The sequence below is a fragment of the Prionailurus viverrinus genome, chromosome B2 (assembly GCF_022837055.1).
Source record: "Prionailurus viverrinus isolate Anna chromosome B2, UM_Priviv_1.0, whole genome shotgun sequence".
Taxonomy (NCBI): domain Eukaryota; kingdom Metazoa; phylum Chordata; class Mammalia; order Carnivora; family Felidae; genus Prionailurus; species Prionailurus viverrinus.
The window spans coordinates 72,117,277-72,140,805 of record NC_062565.1 but is presented as its reverse complement, the minus strand read 5'-3'; the positions used below and the strand labels follow the sequence as shown (position 1 = coordinate 72,140,805).

The 23,529-nt window shown below is 38.1% G+C and overlaps 1 protein-coding gene across 1 annotated transcript in view; it reads left to right on the top strand.

Moving 5' to 3' along the window:
• Nucleotides 1–14,593: 14,593 nt before the first annotated feature.
• Nucleotides 14,594–23,529, top strand: part of ELOVL4 (ELOVL fatty acid elongase 4) — a 31,766-nt gene continuing 22,830 nt past the window's right edge. The window contains exon 1 of the mRNA XM_047859366.1: nucleotides 14,594–14,964. Within this exon, the coding sequence (XP_047715322.1) occupies nucleotides 14,865–14,964 (100 nt within the window). The 5' untranslated portion in view covers nucleotides 14,594–14,864. The remainder of the gene's footprint in view (nucleotides 14,965–23,529) is intronic.

The window sequence follows — 23,529 nt, the reverse complement described above, 5'->3', positions numbered from 1 at the left end:
AGTCTTAGAATCAGTCATTTTTCCAAGGATCCCTGATTACTTTGATTGGAGAATAGTATTAGAAACCAAAATCTGGGTAATAAGTGTGCTTGTTGCTAGTAATGTATCAATACTTCTAAACCCTCTCAGTTGACAAAGCAAAAATATAGACATGTATATATTAACTTGTGTATATACACATATTGATAAATACATCTATGTTTAACCATTTTCATCTATATTAAGCTAAACATGAGTTTACACTGGTGTCTCAAACTCTAATCTATTACCACATGGATCATTCTAGCCTCCTCCAGCTTACCTATAAACTTCCACTCCAACAGTGTGAAACCTAGCTCACATCATTTGCCATGTGTTTACTTAATTGTTTAATCCTACTATACACATACAGCAATATCAGAATTGTTGACTTGTACTCCAGTGGGAAACTACTTTACCAACTAGAGTACATTGCCTATGTGCAGTTCCATTTGCCTTTAGTCTTACAGATGCTACTCATTTCCAAATTTATTTACATCAGTAAATTTTACTCTGACCCCATTCTGTGAGGTCATAGCATACATTTTATAAAACAATTATATTCTTTTGTCACAGTCTGTATTCCATCTTGGGATTCCCCAACCTCTAAATGATTAAAAAAAATTTTTTTAGGGGCGCCTGGGTGGCGCAGTCGGTTAAGCGTCCGACTTCAGCCAGGTCACGATCTCGCGGTCCGTGAGTTCGAGCCCCGGGTCGGGCTCTGGGCTGATGGCTCGGAGCCTGGAGCCTGCTTCCGATTCTGTGTCTCCCTCTCTCTCTGCCCCTCCCCCGTTCATGCTCTGTCTCTCTCTGTCCCAAAAAAAATAAACGTTGAAAAAAAAATTTAAAAAAAAATTTTTTTATATGTTAAGACTCACACTTTGCTGAGTGAGTTCTATGGATTGTGAGACACACATAGTGTTACTTATCTACCATTACACTACCATATAAAATAGTTTCGTTGCCCTATGAAATGTCCTGTACTACACAGGTTCAACCTCCTCCTATCTCCCTGGGCCCCTGGGAACCACAGGTCTTTTTACCGTCTCTATAGTTTTGCCTTTTCAGAAATTTCAAACAATTGGAATCATATAGTATATAGCCTTTTGACTAGTTTCTTTCAATTAGCAACATTCATTTAGGTTTCAACCATGTCTCTCATGGCTTAATAGCCTATTTCTTTTTGTTGCTGAATAATATTTCACTGTATGAATGTACCACAATTTGTGTATCCATTCATCTATTAAAGAGCAGCTTGAGGGGTGCCTGGGTGGCTCAGTCAGTTAAATGTCTGACTGTTGATTTTGGCTGGGGTCATGATCCCAGCGTCATGGGATTAAGCCCTACTTCAGGCTCTGCACTGAGTGTGGAACCTGCTTGGGATTCTCTGTCTCTGTATCTCTCTCACTCTGCCCTTTCCCCCACTAGTGCTCTCTCTCTCTCTCTCTCTCTCTCTCAAAAAAAAAAAATAATAAAGAACAGCCTGGTTGCTTTCAGTTTTTAGTGATTATGAATAAAGCTACTATATACATCAATTGCAACTTTTTATAAGTTTTTTAAAAACTATTTATTTAGAGAGAGAGAGAGAGAAAGAGAGGGAGGGGGAGGAGCAGAGAGAAAGGGGGACAGAGAATCTGGTGCAGAACCTGATTTGGGGCTCAAACTCATGAATTGTGAGATCATGACCTGAGCTGAAGTTGGGCACTTAACCGACTGAGCCATGCAGGCATCCCAATGTGAAACATTTTGTTGGACATAAGTTTTCAAATTGTTTGGGCAAATACCCAGGAGCACAATTTGTGGATTATATGATAAGACTATGTTTAGAAACTGCTAAACTGTGTTCCAAAATGGGTGTACCAGTTTTTTTTTTTTCCTTTTGCATTTTTATCAGTGAATGAAAACTCCTATTGCTCTGTAACTTTACCAGCAAATGGATTTGTCAGGCTCTTTTGGAATTTAGCCATTCTAATAGGCATGTAGTATATCATTGTTGTATTTATTTTTTATTTATTTATTATTTTTAAATGCTTATTTATTTTTGAGAGCGAGAACGCCTGAGAACAGGTAGGGCGGAGAGAGAGAGAGAGAGAGAGAGAGAGAGAGAGAGAGAGAGAATCCAAAGCAGGCTCTCTGCTGTCAGCACGAGATGTGGGGCTCCAACTCACAAGTTGTGAAATCATGGCCTGAGCTGAAGTCAGATGCTAAAACAACTGAGCCACCCAGGTGCCCCATCATTGTTGTTTTAATTTACAGTTCTCTAATGGAAAATGACATTGAGCATCTCATGTGTTTATTTGCCGTCTGTATATTTTCTTTGGTGAGTTGTCCAGATCTCTTGCTCATTTTTAAATTGAGTTATATGTCTTATTACTGTTGAGTTGTAAGAATAGCCTGTATATTTTATTTTTTTCAATGTTTATTTATTTTTGAGAGAGAGACAGAGCACAAATGAGGGAGGAGCAGAGAGAGAGGGAGCCAAAGCCAGGGTCCAGGCTCTGAGCTGTCAGTACAGAGCCCAATGCGGGGCTCGAACTCTTGAATCCTGAGATCATGACCTGAGCCGAAGTCGGATGCTCAACCAACTGAGCCACACAGGTGCCCCAAGAATACTCTGTATATTTTCAATACAAAGCTTTGTCAGATAAGTGTTTTGCAAATATTTTCTCCAAGTCTGTGGTTTGTTTCTTCATTCTCTAAACAATTTTTCACATAGCAGAAGTTTTTATTTTAATGACATCAATTTTTTTCTTTCACAGATTGTGCTTTTGTGTTGTATCTAAAAAACTAATCACCAAAAGTCACCTAGATTACACTATCTTTTCACCTAGAAGTTTTATTATTTTACATTTACATTTAGGTCTATGATCCAATTTGAGTTCATTTTGATGAAAGATAGATGGTCTCTGTCTAGTTTTTATTGTTGTTATTGTTTTGTTTTGCATATGGATGTATAATTTTTCTAGTACCATTTGTTGAAAATCTATTGTTTTTTCATTGAACTGGCTTTGTTCCTTTGTCAAAGATCAGTTGACTATATATGTGTGAATATATTTCTGGGCTTTATATTTCTTCCATTGTTCTATGAGTTCATTCTTTCAATACCACACCATCTTGATTACTGTAGCTTGATAGGAAGCCTTGAAAGCAGTAAAAGTTCTCCAATTGTGTTCTCTAGTATTGTGTTTGCTATTCTTTTGCATTCCATAAAAACTTTAGAATCAGTTTGTTAACACTTACAAAAGAGTTTGCTGGGATTTTGATTGGTACTGCATTGAAAGCTAGATCAGATTGGGAAGCACTGACATCTTAACAACATTTAGTCTTCCAGTCAGTGAACATGGAATATCATTTCTCTCCATTTACTTGTATACTTTAAAATTGATTTCATTAGGGTTTTGTAGTTTCCATATACAGATCTCATATATAGATCATATACCTGAGTTAGATTTATGCCTAAATATTTATTTTCCTAGATACCATTGTAAGTGATACTATTTTTAGATTTCAAATTCCAATTGTTCATTACTGGTAAAGCAACTGACTTTTGTATATTATTCTTGTATGCTATGAACTTCCTCTATTCACTTAGTAGTTTCAAAAGTTTTTTGTTGTGGTTTATTCTTTGGGGTTTTCCATATAGATAGTCAGTGTTATATCCTGTTTTCCAATCTGTATGCACTTACTTCCTTTTATTTTCTTATCGCACTAGCTAGGACTTACCGTACAATATTGAATAGGAGTAGTGAGAAGGGATATCCTCATCTTGTTCATTATTTTAAAAAGAAAGTGTCCAATTTTTCATTTTTAAATATGATATTAGCTATAGGTTATAAAGATTCTTGATCAAGTTGAGGAAATCCCTTATATTTCTTGTTTAGTGAGAGTTTTTAATGTGAATAGATGTTGGATTTTGTCAAATGCCTTTTATGTATTAGTTGATAAGATCAATAAGAATTTCTCCTGTAGCTTGTTGATATGGTGGATTACATTGATTTTTGAACATTGAACCAGCCTTGCCTAGCTAGAATAAGTCCACTTTAGAATAAGTCTAATTATTTTTATACACTGTTGGATTTAATTTGGTAATATTTTCTTGAGGATTTTTACATCTATGTTGATGAGAGATTTTGATCTGTAGTTTTCCTTTATCATAATGTCTTGATCTGTTTTTGGTATTGGGATAATGGTGGCCTCATAGAATGAGTTAGAAAGTGTTCCCTCTGGTTCTATTTTCTGGAAGAAATTGTAAAGAATTGTTCTTTACAAATACAATTTTTACAAGAAATTGTAAAGAATCATTTTCTCCTTAAATGTTTGTTAGAATTTACTAGTGAAACCATCTGGGACTGGGGTTATGAATTACTAATTACATTTTTAAAATAGATATAGCTCCATTTACATTTTCTGTTTCTTCTTGTATGAATTTTGGTGGATTTTTAAATTTATTTATTTTTATTTCTTATTTTACAGAGATGGGGGTGGGAGACAGAGGGAGAGAGAGAGAGAGAGAGGATCTTACGCAGGGCTCAATCCTATGACCCTGGGATCATGACCTGAGCTGAAATCAAGAGTCAGATGCTCAACTGACTGAGCCAACCAGGTGCCCCTGAATTTTGGTAGTTTGTGTCTTTCAAGAAATTGGTCTGTTTCATCTAAGTTATCAAATTTGTGGACGTAGATTTGTTCAGAGTCTTCATTTATTATCCTTTTAGTGTCCATGGAACCAGTAGTAATGACCACTTTTTCATTTCTGTCAATAATTTGTGTCTTCTTTCCTTTTTTCCTTAAAGTTGGTTTGGCTACAGGTGTATGAATTTTAGATCTTATTTGGATTCACTAGGTCACTGGACCTTTATCAATTATATTTTTGTTTTCAAAATGTAGCTTTTGGTTTTATTGGTTTTTTTCTCTGTTTTCTTATTTTCAATTTCATTTCTCCTCTAATTTTTCTTTTCTTCTGCTTGCTTTAAATTCACATTGATAATCTCCAGCTTCCTAAATTAAAAGCTTAATGATTTTAGATTTCTTTTTCTAATATATTCCTTTAATGCAATAAAAACTCTCTAAGCACTATTTTTGCCACATTATACAAGTTTTAATGTTTTTATTTTAACTTAGTTCAGAATATTTAAAAATTTTTCTTGAAACCTCTTCTTTGACCCATGTGTTATTTAGAAATATGCTGTTTAATCTCCAAATATTTGAGGTTTTTCAAGTTATTTTTCTGCTATTGATTTCTAGTTTGATTGTGTTATGGTCTGAGGACATATTGTATGACTTCTATGCTTTTTAACTTGTTAAAGCGTGTTTATGGCCTAGAATATAGTCTATCTTGGTGAATGCTCCATATAAGCTTGAGAAGAAGACATATACTGTTGTTAGAGTATTTTATATCAGATCAGGTGATTGATAGTGTTGTTTAGGCCAACTATAGCCTTACTGATTTTCTGCCTGCTTCACCTATCAATTACTGAAAAGGGGTGTTGAAGTCTCCAACTATAATAATGGAGCTTTCAACTTCTTGCAGTTCTATTAGTTTTTGCCTCATGTATTTTGACATGCTGTTATTTGGTGCATTAAAGATGTGTTATCCTCCTTATATTTTGCTGAATTTGCTTTGATAGATTTTTAAAAGGATTTTTATATCTATGTTCATGAGGAATGTTACACGGTATTTTACATTTCTTGACAAGTCTTTTTTAGATTTTGGTATAAGAGTTACATTGACATCATAAAATAAGTTGGGAAGAGTTATCCTCTTTGTATTCTAAAAAAATGTGTAAGATTGGCATTATTCCTTCCTTAAATGTTTCATAGAATTTGGCAATGATGCTATCGGTCTGGAGCTTTTTGTTGGGACATTTTTAAAAAAAATTTTTTTTAATGTTTATTTATTTTTGAGACAGAGAGAGACAGAGCATGAATGGGGGAGGGGCAGAGAGAGGGAGTCACAGAATCGGAAACAGGCTCCAGGCTCTGAGATGGCAGCACAGAGCCCGACGCAGGGCTGGAACTCATGGACCGCGAGATCATGACCCGAGCCGAAGTTGGACGCTTAACCGACTGAGCCACCCAGGCGCCCCGTTGGGACATTTTTAAATTACAAGCTTAATTTCTTTCATGGTTTATGGCTATTCAGATTTCACATTTCTTCATTTCTTCTTGTTTTAGTTTTGATAAGCTACATTTTCTGAGGAACTAGTCTATTTTACCCAATTTATCAAATCTTCTAGCATAAAATTGCTCATAGTATTACATTATTATCATTTTTATGCCTGCAGGTTCTGTGATAATATCCTTCTTTCATTCTCTCTTTCTTTCTTTCTTTCTTTCTTATCTTAGCTCAGGGTTTATCAACTTTCTTAACCTTTTCAAAGAGCCTACTGTTGGTTCTGCTGATTTTCTCAACAGGCTAGTTTCTGTTTCCTTTTACTTATGCTCTTATCTTTATTATTTTATTTCTTTTAATTACTTTGATTTTACTTTCTTCCCAGCTCTTTAAGCTAGAAGCTTAGAGCACTGATTGTAAATCTTTCTTCTTGTCTAATAAAAGTGTTTTAAGTTATTTTTTTTTTCTTCTCACAGCTGCTTTAGCTACATCCCACACATTTTAGTATGTTATGTTTTAATTATTATTCAGTTTGGAGCATTTTCTAATTTCTATTTTGAATTTTTTTTGACCCATGTGTTATTTTTTTTTTAATTTTTTTTTCAACATTTATTTATTTTTGGGACAGAGAGAGACAGAGCATGAACGGGGGAGGGGCAGAGAGAGAGGGAGACACAGAATCGGAGACAGGCTCCAGGCTCTGAGCCATCAGCCCAGAGCCTGACGCGGGGCTCGAACTCACGGACGGCGAGATCATGACCTGGCTGAAGTCGGACGCTTAACCGACTGCGCCACCCAGGCGCCCCAACCCATGTGTTATTTAAGATCATGTTGCTTAATATATAAGTAGTTAGCATTTTTTTAGTACTGTTATTGATTTTTTATTTAATTCCCTTGTGGTCAGAGAACATAGGGTATATTATTTCAATATTTTGAAACTTGTTGAGAATTATTTGATGGCCCAGAAAATGCTAGATCTTTGTGAATGTTCTGTGGGCACTAAAAAAGAATGTGTATTCTTTAGTAGTTGGATTTAATATCCCATAAGCCTCAACGAGGTCAAATGATTTACATTGTAATATAAATCTATATTTTGTCCATTTATTCTATCAAATATAAGAAATGATATTAAATTCCCTGACAATGATTTTGAATTTGTCTAGTTTTTTCCTTAGTCTATAAAAATTACTTTATGTATTTTGAAGTTGTATAAAAGATGATTACCTTTTACTGATCTTTTTGTCTCTACTAGCTTGGGTCAGCCTACCTCCTGACTTCAAGTAAGTCATTAAAAAAAAAAAAACACTTCTATCATGTTTTAGGCACGCCTTAAAAATTTTTTTTTTAATGTTTATTTTTGAGAGAGAGAGAGAGACAGAGCACGAGCGGGGGAGGGGCAAAGAGAGAGGGAGACACAGAGTCCAAAGCAGGCTCCAGGCTCTGAGCTATTAGCACAGAGCCTAATGCGGGGCTCAGACTCACAAACCATGAGATCATGACCTGAGCCAAAGTCGGACACTTAGCCGACTGAGCCACCCAGGCGCCCCATTTTAGGCACTCTTATTTTCAGTTTTTCTGTAATATATATCCATACCTAATACTCAATGACATAAGTAGTATGATAGAAAAGTACAAGATACCATGAAGGTGTATAAAACTTAGCCATGGAAATCAGGAAGAGCTCTCCAAGGAGGTGATATATTAATAGTAAGGTGGCAGTTAGCTCTAATAGCAGGTTGTGAAAGGAGCGTTCGAAGAAACAGAAAACTTGTGTGCATAAGCCTTGAGGCAAGGAGGAGCTTGGATCTTTGAAGAAACTCAAAGAATAGCTCCATTGCTTCATTGTAGAGTGAAGGCAGAGGTGGCAGAGGAATAGTGGGCAGGGAGGCATATGTAGACGCTTGAAGCTTCCTGAGAACAGTGGAAGTATTAAGAGGTTTTAAGGCAAGAAGCACCATGATCTGGTGTACAATTTTTAACAAGTACTTAAACTGTTGTGAGAATAAATTGCAGAAAGGAAGAAATGGATGCAGAGAGTTAAGAGGTGATTGAGGTGAGTAAGGTGCAGGAGACGAGGGAGGCTTAGGTTAAAGTATATATAGGAGAGCTAAGTATATAAAGTATATATAGGAGAGTTCCTATATATAGGAACTAAGTGGAAGAAGTCAAAGATAAATTTTGCATCTAGAATGATAGTTGGTCATGGATTGGATGTCGGTGGTAAGAGAGAATGAAGTACCAGTGATGCTTTTTGGCATGTGTGGAAATAGAGAAATATGAAAGAACAGATGGGGAGGTGGGGAATAGGTTCTAGTACACTGCAATTCAGATGTCTAAGGTACATCAAAGAGAAAGTATTACACAAGCTGTGAGATATATGAGTCTGAAGAAGGATCTAAGCTGGAGATATACATTTGGGGAGTTATAAACAGATGGCAACTAATGCCAAGACAATGGGTCAAATAATTTAGACAGGAAGTATAATTACAAGAAAAAGAGAAGACTATAAAACAACCAGAAAGAACTCTCAACATCCAAAGGTCAGAAAGAAGGAGCTGATGAGAAAAAAGGAGAAAAGGGGGCCAGGTATATAAAGTGATCTTATAAAAGTCAATACTTTCCTTCTGGTGATGCCCTTTTGTTTTGTCTATGGATTCTTCAGAGTCAAGGCTGAAGGAGGTTACTCATTTTTGTGTAATCATTCATTTTGTGTGCATGTCCCTCTGCACAGCTGCTGGGCCCAAAACATTGCAGCTAATTACTAGAAAATGTCTTTAAATTCATACACAGTCATTTTCCTTAAGGCATTCACAGAATATCAGAAAGGCTCATGAAAGATGGCTTCTGGAATTAGCTAAACATTGGCCTGGAACCAAGGGTCAGATTTTTATACTAAGTCCTTGAAATACAGTTTCTTTCCTTTATAATGATTAATTAATTTCCTCTTAGGAACCCCTTGGTCTTTTCTTACAATGAAACCAGACTGACTGTTAGTAATGGCAAGACAAAAGCATGGTGAAGAGGAACTATCCTTAACACTTTCCATTTATTATCAGATTTCTTGGTCAAGGTTTATACCACTGGTGAAGATGGAGGTATTCTAGGATATAGTAAATGAAGGAACTGGGAACCCAGACAATATTCAAGTGAGAGTGACAGAACTTTTCTCAGTGTAATCAAGCTTGGAAGAGCTGGCAGAAATACCATGGTTTGGCAGATTTATCACTACATCCTTGAGTGCTGACTTGAAGTGTGGGTACATGGCTTTAACGGATGGGTGTGTGAAGGAAGATTGAATCAGTGGCACTAACCATAAAAAGGAAACACTGGTTGTACATACTGGATGACCCAAAAATGATGATTATCCAGTGCAAGCTATTTATAGTTGAGATTCTTGGGAAGGGAGCAGCATATGCTCCTAAAAGTGTGAATCAGAACTTCCAGGGGTTATACAGTTTGAAAATGATCACAAGACATTCTGTCACATAATTCTTTGTTTTAAGTTTATTTATTTAAGTAATTTCTACACCTGGCATGGGGCTTGAACCCATGACCTCGAGATTAAGAGTCACATACTCTGGCAACTGAGCCAGACAGGCACCCCTCTGATACATAATTCTGGGGGAGGTGGTGGTAGGTACGCCTAACTTATTTCCAGTCTCCAATATGCCCAGTTAAAAATTATTACAACAAATCCAGTAAAAGACAAATAAACTGGGAAAATATACTGGCAACATGTATAGCAGATAAACTTATTAATTTTGTTACATAAAATCTTATATATATCCATAAGAAAAATAGACACAACTAATAGACAAAAAATAGCCAGAGAATGCAAATAGATGGTTCTCAAAATAAGCTAAAATGACAATTAACACGATAAAACATTAAGCAACAATGAAATAATATTTGCCTATCAGATTGGTAATGATTACAAGGCATAAATTCAGTGAGGAGAATAAATTCAGGCTTGATGGTTTCCACAGTTTTTTCTATAACCATGATGGCATCCTTCCTTAACTTTCATGATGTAATCCTTCCTTACTTTCATCGTGCGTTAACAACCCTTTCCACAGAGTACCATGTGTAATGAGCCTTAAAGGTCCTTATGACCCCCTAATCTAGAGGCTGAATTAGAGACATTGTGTTTGGGGGCAAGTAGACCATTTTAACACTTTTGGTGTTGAAATCACGGGGTTCTGGGTGGCCAGAGGCATTGTCCAATATCAAAAGAACTTTAAAAGGCAATCCCCAAAGGCAAGATCCTTCCTGACTTCAGGGACAAACTATTGAGGGGACCAATCCAGAAAAAGTGTTCTTGTTGTCCAGGCTGTCTTGTTGTACAACCAAAAACCTGGCAGCTGGTGTTTATCTTTTCCCTTCAAGGCTAAGGGATTAGCAGCTTTATAGATAAGAGCACTCCTGATCATAAACCTGACCGTATTTGCATAAAACAGTACAGGTGATTTTCCCTCCTTGCCTTCAACCTGGTGCTCACTTCTCTTTCTTTCTAATAAATGTCTTTTGTGGCATTTTATTCCAGAATAGGGCACTTCTACCTGCATTAAAAACCGGTTTAGGCAGATATCCTTTCTCCTCAATGATTTCTTAATGGTGTCTGGGAACTCATATGCTGCCTCTTGATTGGCAGAAGTTGCTTCTCCTGTTAACTTGACATTAATAGCCAAACTTCTTTTTTAAAATTATCAAACCATCCTTCACTGGCATTAAATTCTCAGCATCACACGCTTCACCTTCCTTTTGCTTTAAGTTGCCATATAATAACTTCACTTTTTTTTTCAAATATTAGAGTCTATAATTATGCCTTTTTTATAGCAATCCAGAACCCACATAAAAGCTGCATTTTCAGTATGAGATAAAAAGGGAGTTTGCAAAAAGTTCAAGGTTTCTGCACCTGCTGGCAGAACTGTAGCAACTGCTTCATGACTTGCCCTTTTATTTATTTTTTTTATTTTTTTTTTGACAACGGTCCTTACACTAGATTCATTTGTCTTGAAACAGCAGGCATCTGCAGCTGCAGATCTCAATCTATGGTACATATCAAGCAATTCACCTTTTTATTGTAATGTCGTGACTTTTCTCTGCTTCTTGGGAGCACTCCCAGCATCACTAGTGACACTTTGTATAGGTCCCATTCAAGGCTTACAGTATTGCACTAAACATGATGAAAACTATGTGAGATCCAGGAGAGATCACTTATTATTCATACAGAGAGGAGAGACATATTATTCATACAGAGAGGATCAGTATCATACAGTGTGTATTTAAAAAATTTTATTTGAGAGAGAGAGAGAGAGAAGCAGAGGAGGGGGAGAGAGAGAGAATCTTAAGCAGGCTCCATGCTTAGTCCTGATGCAGGGCTCTATCCCACAACCCAGGGATTATGACCTGAGCTGTAATCAAGGGTTGGATGCGCAACTGACTGAGCCACCCAGGTGCCCCCCACACAGTGTTTTAAGTGGATACTGGCAACACTTGAGCTCACCACAATAACAGGAAGGGGCTATGAAATTATCACAATAGTACAGTATGTACTACAGTTAATTTCATGCGGCTATGACTTAGTATTGTATCTTTACACTTGTTTACATTTCTCTCAACTGTGAATCGTGCCTTTTATGGTCTATAAATGTTTGTGTGGGTAAGTTTTGATAAGTTTTAACTTTTTATAATAGATTTGCTATATTTTATGATAGCAAATGATAAAATAGATTAGTATCTACATATATTGTACACATTCATGACATACCTAATTTTATTTTTTTGATATTTCTAGATTATGTGGTTCATCTGTGAGTTTTTCATATTGTTGCAAATCTCCAAAATTTTTTTCTAGATTCTTATGAGAAAAAATCCATGTATAAGTAGACCCACATAGTTCAAACCTGTTTTCAAGGGTCAACTTTATTACCAAGGATTTTCTCCATTTTCTGTAAGTATTATCTACAATTTACTTACGTAACATTTAAGGCCTTTCTACGATTCTTCATCAAACTACATGCTTTCACTCCTGATTCAACAGATTCCTAGGTTCACTTTTTTTTTTTTTGAAAGCACACGTTGCTAATGATATTGACAATGTGGAAAGGCAGAAACACTAGGGAAAAAATGGACAGCTTGATTTATGTTGTTAACTCTACATGGGCTGTAAGAAATGTTAAAATATTTTGCTATTTTATATAAAATCAATTTTTATGACAATCATATCCCCTCTCAATGTTTTGTAGATAACTATATCTTATTTGTATTCAATCCACAACAAATAACTATAGGCCTCAAAATTTTGCAGATACTATGGATGCATATATTTGATTTTGTTTTGTCACAATGCCACCAAGATCTTGGTTAGATGGTTGTCACTCTAGGTGAATGAGGTCTCCTTCCCTTTGCGAATTGAGTATGTACTGGACTATTAGTCTCTATACTGGGTAATGGAGCTCCAGAGTGGGTAAGTTCTAGGGTACTTTTCTTGCTGTATGATTAGACAGCTCATAAATGCAAATAAACATACTACTCTTCTTGGTACTGTGAAGGAAGTGTAAGTGCCACTCCTGACTTTTTGTCATCACTTGTCTAGGATTTTCTCGTATGTGACAGGCGCCCCCTAGTGAATAGAGGGGCTTAAATTGGCCTCTACTACAGAGAGGCTAGAAAAATACTTGAAGCTGTCATAACAAGTTCACACTGCATTAAACAACTAAGATGCTGAATGAAGTTTTGTGTGTGTGAATGTGGGTGAGGATGGGGATCTGTTCTCCATAAAAAGTATCCAGGATTTCACTGTATAGAAGTAGTAATCAATTTTCTAGGTGAAGGTCAAACTAATCTGAACTTCACTAGATCATCAAAGTACATAGAGTAGATCACTGATCTTTATCTACTCTTCAGGTATTACAGCTTGACTGTGTGTATATAGATATCTACTAAATTCTGTATGATACACATAACTTTGGGGTTGAGACTTGAGAAACCATAATTTCAATCCAAAAACTTTAATCTGGTAAATATATTTGATAAATTACATTTTATTTGGTTAATTTCAAGAATACAGCATTAAAGAAGACTGTGATTGCTTGATATTATAAATCGATTACATTTAATTACCTCTTCTCTCCCTAAATCTCCTGCCACTTACAATAGTCTTTATGTTCTGAAATAAGTATGTTATAATGTTGACATCATCATAAATATTCATTAGTTATTATTTATAGCACTGGGTTAGGTCCTCAATGAGGAACTAAAAATAATTCTTATCCTCTAGGATGTTGCCAAGATAAAGTCAAAGAATATATAACCAAATCAACTGGAAAACAAATAAATTATCCAAATATGCTAAAAAACAGTATTCCTATTATTTTAACAGTGCCAAAGAGCAGAAGCAATCACACACTTGACTCAGTGGTTTAAATGGAGCATCCTAAACCAACAACTGGAGAAAAGGTTAAACAAAAAGTAGGTGACATGTTTAAGTAACAAGTAGGTGAGAAGTTTATTCTCAAAGGTCTTGTTGACGTCAGAAACTATCAAATTAAGAACTGTATGTAGATTATACTTGCTACTTTTCAGGGGTATATTATACTGGTGGCTCCCACCTTACCATCTAAACAACTTTTAAAATAAAAAATTAGTATTTTCCTCTTTCCCCTAGATTGTCCTTTGTCTCCTGAGCAATTATCCTTTTACATTCACCTCAACTTCTTCAGGTCCAAGAGGACTTCTCTAACAGTAAGGGCTCTCTCCATCCTCCCTCTTGTCTGAAGCCATAATGACCTTATTTAACACAATTATATTGCTTTGATTATTCCAGGTATAATAAAAGAGTCTACAAAACAGATGCAAGCATTCATTCAAATTATTTGTAAATTGGTTAGTGAGTAGACCCCAAAGTCCAATCTCCATCTGTGTAGCTTGGAAGACAAATATCACTTCACTAACTTAGAGGGATAACTTGTGCATTTCTCTTGTCAGGACAGGCATGTGCTAGTAGGGGTGAAAACACCGAACCTAAAGGAAATAGAAGTGAATGACAGGTAAGGACCAAAGCACCTCGCCTACCTCATCCTTGCTCACAAAACGCCCATTCTTCCCTGTCTTGTTTCCTAAGATGTATCGGGGAGGAAGCGAGGTCACCCGTGGGAAGGCGGCGTACCCTCCTCCTGACGACCGAGACTGAGAAGGAGCCTTAGGGAGACTCGCGGGTTGGGCGGTGGGAAGACAGACAGCTCAGAAGGGCCCAGGTGTCTTGCTCCCGCACGGCGGGAGGTGCGGGGCGGCGCGCGCCTGCGCGGCCCTGGCTCTCGCCACCCCACGACCGCAGCATCCCTGCGCAAGAGTCCCAGCAGCGCGGGCGGGAGGAGGGGCGGCGGCCCCTCCGCCCCACGCGCGGCCACGTGACTCGGGCCGATGGGATTGGAGCGGCGGCGGCGCGAGGCGGCAGACTGGTGCAGCGCCTGGAGCTCACGGCGGGATCTCCTCCTCCTCTTTCTCCTGGGAACCTGGACGGTACCTTCTCCTCCGCCCGGCTAGTCGGCGCAGCCGCCGCATCCCTACCTCCGCGGCGCCCCGAGGAGGAGGAGAAGACGCAGCTGGGCCGCAGCCGTTAGAGGGGTCCCCGGCTGCCTCTCACTCCGTCGGCCGTCGCCTTCGGGGTCAACCCGCCCGCGGTGTCTCCGCTTTCTCCTCCCGCTGCCGCCGGCGCCCGCTTACAGCCGCGATGGGGCTCTTGGACTCGGAGCCGGGCAGTGTCCTCAACGTGGTGTCCACGGCGTTGAACGACACCGTGGAGTTCTACCGCTGGACCTGGTCCATCACAGGTAAAGCAGCTGGCTGCCCCGTCTTCGTCCGGCCCTGCGAGAGACACCGGCCCCCGGCCCTGCAGTCCCTCGCTCCCTGCGGCTTTTGGGATGCTGCGGATCAGAGGAGATGCGGGGCGCGGGGACCGCGGTCTGGCACTGGTTAATCTGATCCGAACGTTAAGGCCTCCCCCTCCCCCCGCGACGCTCGCAGGGTTTTCCTCTGAGCTTCCATCTCTCGTCAGCTTCTCGGATGCTGGGGCTGACATATCAGATGGAGCCTGGGCTGCTAAGAGCTCGTCGCAGGAACCACTCCACCCTGTACTCCCACATCTCCCAGTCTCGTCTGACAGTTTTAACTTATGCACAGGATTGGTTTTAACATTTACTAATAATAGTCCTTTTGTAGAGATGGCTGGGGGAAGGAGGAGGGCTTCAGTGGTAGCTGTCTTTTTTTGCGTCTCTTCGGCCTCCTGGTTGCATTGACACAATCTGCTAAACCTGCTAATGTTTAGTCTAACTCATCCATCTATACTATAATTTGGAACAAAAAGTAAAAAGCCATTGTTTGTCCTCTTGAACCTTGCAGGATGTTAGTTTCTGAGGCTTTTTCAGCAGCAAATATGTTTGAAGTGATTGTCTATAATGGCTTTGCGCAGTGCAGTGCAGTCGGCGGGGGGGGGTGGGGGGGGGCGGCTAAAATACCCGGAAAGAAATAAGTCTTTAGGAAGGGGGTCTCTCTACAGCAGCACCTAGAGGTCGTCCCAGAAGCCTGCATGTATACAATTTTCTTAAATTAGCAAACTTTTTCCCCTTAGCGGTTGTAGTTTGACAGGGATCGTCTATTGGTGGATTTATGCAGCTCTTCTAGTGGGAGCAGTTGGGCTATTATGTTATTTTTACATTTTGCCATTGATTTTCTTAATTTGCTTCAGTTGCTTTTGGTTTTAAAGCATTTAAAAGTTTTTGAAATTACAAAAAAATTAGCCTAACAGGATTTTAGAAATGATCTTATGATTTATAATTTTCTAGTCCTTTTGCAGTGTGGCACTGCATCTCTAGCAGTGGAGGAGAGTAACCTTACACATTATGACTCTGCCTCCTATCCCTAGAAATGAAAATATATTCCTGTAGTTTTGTATTTGTTGTCAAAGTAAATGGAACCGTGGTCACAGCGTGATTACAGTACAGTATGTGGGATACATTTTGTAGAGAAAAATGTGTGCTGGAATTATTTCTGTGTGAGACAAAATGATTCTTCGACATTGATGTGGCTTTAACCTCTTCAGCTAGGAATCTCATGTTTGGCACTGGTAAATAAGCTGTTTTAATTAGCCCTTCCAGTTGGAAATGGTTAAAAGGCAGTTTTTAATGGAGTCTTTCTTTAAATCTTCTATGTGCTGTTACACTGAGGTTACCCTGTACCTACCAGAGCTGGGAAAGATGTACCCTTCCCTTCATCTCTGATTTTGGTTATTTAAGCATTGCATCAGGGTTTCCCATTACACAATTGTGCAGAGCTGAACATCAGCTTTGGCAGATAATTGTACTTTGCATACTTTAGAGTACAGACATCGTCAAAGTCCTCCAATCTCAATTCAGCCAGAGCCACACCCAGAAGTTCTCATTCCTGTCTATTATTCCCTTCCTATCTCAGAGCTTTCTTACTTCTCGAGTCTCAGAAACAAAAACTGAGTGCAAAGGTAGAATACACCTTTTTGTGTTGGTTAATTCCTTCCTAATGATGCTGCTGTAAAAAAATATGAAAAAGATAGGAAATTTTGTGCAGTTGCCTCATGTGAAAACTTGCTACTAGCCTGTGAAGGGCATATAAGATAATATTGTAGACCACGTCTGAGAAGTGAGAGTAGCCACTGGAACACAAGTGACCTCTCACTAGCAAGTTAGAGGGAAGGTATTCACCCATGCCCCGGCTATCCACTTACGAAACCTGAGACTGCTTCCTTGCTTTCTGTAATGAGCTAGGTAGATGGTATTTCTTAAACCAACTTAGAGGCTTAGTGGGATATAGTTTGTTCTGCCTTTCTGCTGTGAGGAGAAATATTTTTTTAGATGCAGGCAGGACAGACCTGAACCCCATGGTGTCCCATTTCCTTTCACCCCCTATCCTGTGCTCTCCATGCTACCTTTCTTTCACAACTTCACACTGCTCTCCACAAGGATCTCCTCTTGCTATAATTTCATGAAAATCTGAGTGAAGGAGTTTCAAAGTAGAAGAGTAGCTTATTAGATGAAGCTGAATAAAAGTTGATGAGTCAGATGTTTGGAAAGAGGGAGAAATAAAAATGGGTGGAGAGAAAAGATGGTCTTGAGAAATAGAGGTGAGTGATGAAAGGACACAGATTATTCAGAGAGCAAGATACGAACTAGGCTCTGTGCCCTTGAGTGCTGTCATTCCCAGACTGTAGTTACATGCTTCTATCTCCGTTTTATTAGTCCATTAAATATTTCTCTCCACTGAAGTTTCTACCTAAGTGTAAATGAGTGTATCTGCTTTGGACTGTCATAACAAGAATAGTTACAGATTTGTAGAGTATATTTGGTGATGCAAGAGATCTTTGCCCTAGGGCAAATGGTTTCTGGAAAAATATCATTTTGTGCTATTATATCAAATGGTACTATTTAATAAAACATACAGTGATGCTCAAAGCAATGTATAAAAACTGGGGTTTTCAAAGGCACATGTCTAGCAAATACAGAATATGACCCATAGAGTATTAACACAGATAATGTTACTTTTACTATAATTCTTAGCACTGAAGATTTTTCTTAATGTTTGTTTATTTTTGAGAGAGACAGAGACAGAATGTGAGTGGGTTAGGGACAGAAAGAGAGGGAGCCCGATGCGGGGCTCAAACTCATGAGCTGTGAGATCATGACCTAAGCTGAAGTCTGATGCTCAACCAACTGAGCCACCCAGGAGCCCCAGCTGTTAACACTTTATACGTTAGTATTGAAACTTTGAAAAAGCTGTACTTTAGGAAAAACAACAAAAATAATTCTCTACTTCCCTATATTATATTTTTAGAGATTTTGAACAATGAGTTAATCTCAGTGTATATTACACAGGAAAGTATAGACTGCTGTAGAACTTTATACTAGTTGGTGGCATGGGAGTAGGTATTCTGATGTTATTGAACTTTTTTTCCTTCTGTTCTTTTACTTTATGAGTACATTAAAATTATTAGGACTGGGATACTAGGCTCAAAGTATATAAAATCAAAGTTGTATGTAAAATTTTAAACCTGGTGAATCTTAGTATTCTCCCACTTATAAATACCCAAATTATCTATAATATCTATTGTATTTGTTTATTAAAATAAATGCTTATTAGTAGCCTTTTGTGTAACTGAATTTAGCATAGAAATATCCTGCAGAGTTAATAGCCAGCATGCCTGCAATAAGGCCAGCTGTCTCCTGAACTGCCATATTTCTTTTTGGCAGCATGTTTTTAAACAGCCATTGTTCATGGAGTATGTATTGGTAGTGGTGGAGAGGGGGGCGGGGAGTGGAGGTGGTTGGCATTGCTCTCTGTTTACAGATAATAGTAGCCCATATTTTGACCCAAAATTTGTGTTTACTTGGGAGTTAAACTTAGAGCATAAAGGGCCTGCTTATTTTTGGCGGGGCAGAAGGGAGAAGAGGAGTGGTACAGGAGGAAGGAGGACTCTTGTAAGATGACGATGAAATTTGGAAGCAAGGCTTGTATAATGACTTATTCTTTTCTCCTTACCATGTGTAGGCATAGTTCTGGGCTCTGGAGAAAGAATGAGGACACTTGGTCACTGCACCCATGCAGCTTATGAAGTCATGGCTATTCCACCTTGGGAATCCAAAGGGTCCTTTGAAGGCATGATCTGTGATTCTGTGATCTGCCAGAATTAGGCCTAGCTGGTGCCTAGGAAAGTCAGAAAAGTCCTTCTTCACTATTCTTATCTTTACTTCTTTTACCTGCAGTATGGTCTTGAGTTGTAAGAAGAATATACAAGCCCTATTTTTAGAATATTTCAGCTGTCACCATGTGGAGTTGATGTGAATATTGTCAGAGAGTATTTGTATAGGTAGACTAAGGAGAAGGGCTTCAAAGACTAAAAATTCATGGAACTGAGAATGTGTTTTAGGGTCAGTGAGTCATCCTGATTTGCTGAAACTGGGGGTGTGTGAGAGGGGACATTTAACTCAGCTCATATAAGCTGGGGTAAAAGGTCTGTCCCTGGGGGTGCTAGGCCCACATGCTAGCATGTGTTTTAAACATGTTACAATATATTTATATTAGTTTTATTATTTGTCACAGTTAATGTATAGTCTTTAATCTTTGTTATTGTCTAAAGTATATTTTGTTTGTTTGTTTGGCCTAGCCTGGAAGCCTCGTTACCATTTTTGATGTTTCTTTGAGAAAAGACATTCTAAATTCCAGGCAGCTAATTAAAGATAAATAGGTGGGGGGCGCCTGGGTGGCGCAGTCGGTTAAGCTTCCGACTTCAGCCAGGTCACGATCTCGCGGTCCGTGAGTTCGAGCCCCGCGTCGGGCTCTGGGCTGATGGCTCAGAGCCTGGAGCCTGTTTCCGATTCTGTGTCTCCCTCTCTCTCTGCCCCTCCCCCGTTCATGCTCTGTCTCTCTCTGTCCCAAAAATAAATAAACGTTGAAAAAAAAAATTAAAAAAAAAAAAAAAGATAAATAGGTGGGACATCACCAGCTCCTAACATGAGATCTCCCTTAGCTAGTGTTTTCAGTGAGGTCCTAGAGTTATCCTTCTCTCTCATAACCTCCCTGAAGCCTCTAAAAGGTCCACACCATTTTAGGATTTTTTTGTTTTGGTTCTTGTTTTGGTGGTAGACTCTTAGACTTTAATGTCTGCTACTCTTATCCATTCCCCAACAGCCTCATAGCAGAACATCCAATCACAGATGAAATTATAGGAGGGTAAAACAATGCAAATTCTAAAACTGGTGTCGGGACAGTTTTATACAGTTAGATTTTTTGGCTTAGGAAGATGAGGTTTTATGAATTCCATAGGTAATTTTGTCAGACAGTGCTTCTGTGAGCCACAAAAAAGTTGGTTATCCTTTTAAAATTGAATTTGTTAGATTTTTTTTCAAGTCGTATGATAATGTCATTAGTGAGTGATTTAATATTACTAACCTAAGTATTATTTTGGATTTATTGAGTCATTTATTATTTCAAATTAGACATACAAGCACATAGAGAAGGATTCTATAACAGAGCAGACTCTTTTCTCACTTTAGATGGCTCTTTTTTCCTTTTCATGATTTGGACATTTTTCCTTTTAAAAATCAAGGCACTAGGGCACCCGGGGGGTTCAGTCAGTTAAGCTTTCGACTTCAACCCAGGTCACGATCTCGTGGTCTGTGAGTTCGAGCCCTCGTCGGGCTCTGGGCTGATGGCTCGGAGCCCGGAGCCTGCTTCCGATTCTGTGTCTCCCTCTCTCTCTGCCCCTCCCCCGTTCATGCTCTGTCTCTCTCTGTCTCAAAAATAAATAAATGTTAAAAAAAATTTTTTTAAAATAAAAAAAATCAAGGTGCTATTGTTTTATTTTCCCTTAGAATGAGAATGAATTCTAATATATTTTTAAAACTCACCAGAGTTTTGACTTTTAGAAAAGAGAAGGGAGGAAATACAATGGACTTTCGAAACCAGATTTCCAAGTTTCCTTTTCAGCCTCGTCAGCCTGTAGTATTTCCTTACCCATAGACCTGTAGCTCTAGCCAACTTGGATAACTCCCTCTTGAGTAAATCATGCCCATGTCTGTCTTTGTTTCTCAGTACACTGTTCTCTTTGCCTTTGCTGCCCTTTCTCCTCTCTACCTCTCCAGGAGCACTGCAGTAGAACCCAGCTCAATTGCCCTCTTTCACAAGGCCTTTCTTGGCCTTGGTACCCTTAGAGCAGTTCATTCCTTCATCTGATCCCATTCCTGTTAGCAATTGCTCATGCATTTCCTTGTGCCATTCCTTCTGTAACTCTATTTTCTTGAACCATCTTAACCTTCATTATTATTTACCCTTTCACCTCTTTGTATTTTTCTCCCCAACACTAGGGAGTATCCTTGTATTTGTTGATTTGATATGTGTCAAGAGATGACCCCCTTAATCTAGCATATTTTCAAATAGTGATATATTCTGTTGCTAAATACTAATAATGTTTGGTGCCACAGTAAATTATATAAAGTTTTTTTAATGACCTTTATCATAAATTAGCCATATTCAATTCATGTTGACTAAATTTAGTGAAGGAATCAAACCATTAAATCATTTATTAGCACAAAACTGTTACTTTTGAGAGATCTGAAATCAGATGTAATTCTTTCTTCCTGTCTATGTGGAAGTATCATGATGAATGTGGAAGTGAGGAGGGCAGCGTGGACTGGACTGGGATTTAGATGACCAATGCTTGAGTCTCACTAATTAGTTGGGAGACTTTGGACAGGTCCCTCTTTCCAATCTCAACTTTTTTCATCGGTAAATTGAGAGAGTTGAATCAGGTCATCTCTTAGGTCTCACCCAGCTCTTAAATTCTGGATATATATGCAATTAAAAAAAATTCTTTAAATAGGTCAAGCAATTTCCTATAAACATACATTGATCGGTAATTTAAAAACCTTACTCTATGCAATAATTTTAATCTTTTCCAACAAACCTGTTATTAGTGTTGCTAAGATAGTAAAAATAACAATAGATTCATATTTAATCTTTTTTACTTATCTGCTCCATAAGAAGTAGTTAAAGGAATAGAAAAACGAAGGGATACAGATATTTAAGTACCTGCTTTGACATAGCACTGTTTGTTGCCATTATACTGTACCTATTTAATCATCTAGATATTTCTTAAATAATCAAGAGTTGCCTATACTGTCAAAGCTAATAGCAATAACATTAAATAATTAGTTTATTGTACATTATATACAATATATACAATTATGCGTTACATTTATTATGTAATATATGACTTCTGAGGATGGCTTGTTATGTGGTTTGGGGCAAGTTCATGATTCCTTGTGTTTCATATTTCTACCTGTACCATGAGATGGTTGAAACAGTATCATCTCTTAAGGCCACTTTATTGAATTCTCATAATAGCTCCTAAAGTGATGGCTTAAATAGTCTAAACTTAATCTTACTTTACATTCTTTCCTACAGAAAATGCAAAATTTTATCATATGTCGTTACCAAAGATTTTCAGTTATAGGCACTTTATGAGCATTTCTAAAATTTGAAAGTATGGCTTAAAATTTTTGTAAAATTGCTACAAATATGTAGGTCTTAGTATATGGGGTAAACAAAAAATTAAATAATTTTGTTGTAAATATGTCCTTAACCAAATGTGAATTTTAAAAACTCTTAATTTTGTCATTTTTTCCCATGGAATATTGTCATTTTTAAATACCTGTCAATATATTTTGATTACATTTAAATTAGACTACAAATCTGGGAATTTGAAAGGCAAATGCATTAATCCACTGAAGGAATCAGTTACTCACTGTTAGGTGTAATCACAGATAGGCATTGTGATTTTGAACTGGAGCATTCAAAGGAATAAGCTTTCTTTTCATTTTTATTTATTAAACAAAAACTAAGGCACAGATATGTATTGTTAAAGAAGTTCATATAGTTTTGCACACCTATGTTCATGGCAGCATTATTCACAATAGCCAAGAGGTAGAAGATGTCCATTGGTGAATGAATGGATAAACAAAATGTAGTGTGTACATACAAGAGAATGTTATTTAGCCTTAAAAGAGAAGGAGATCCGATGTATGCTATAAAAGGGTGAGCCCTGAAGACATTATGCTAAGTGAAAAAAGCCAGTCACAAAAACAAATATTGATGATTCCACTTATATAAGCTCTCTGAAGTGGTCTAATTCATAGAAACAGAAAGTACAGTGTTGATTGCCATGGCCTACGTGGAGGGAAAGATGGGGAGTTGTTTAATAGGTAGAGAGTTTCAGTTTTGCAAGATGATAAAGTTCTGGAGATTGGTTGTACAACACTGTGAATATACTTAATATCATTAAACTGTACACTTAAAAATGATTAAGTCAATTTTGTTATGTGTTTTCACCACAATTAAAAAAAATTCATATATTATAAAATTAATATAGCACCTGTAGAAATGATCTTTCTTCAGTGTTCAGTGGTACAACAGTTGATTCTGTGAAAATGTGTAAAGGAAAACCTCATTAAAAATGGAATTGGGAAGTCGTGAAGGGAGAACTCTCAGGCATGTACTATTTGTCACAGCCTACTTTATATACTCCCACAGACAAGAAGAGGCTTACTTTAATACCCTAGCAGGAGGAAGATTTTCTCCTTGGCCAGCAGCAACCCAGCCAATGAGAAGTTGCCACAGCCCTGAACTCTCACCCTCTTCCCATGGACCATTCTTAACAACCTCTACCAACTTGTTTTCTCCCCTCTATTAAAAGGATGCTCTCGGGGCGCCTGGCTGGCTCAGTCCGATTTCGGCTCAGGTCATGAGCTTGCAGTTTGTGAGTTCGAGCCCCGCGTCGGGCTCTTGCTGACAGCTTGGAACCTGGAGCCTGCTTT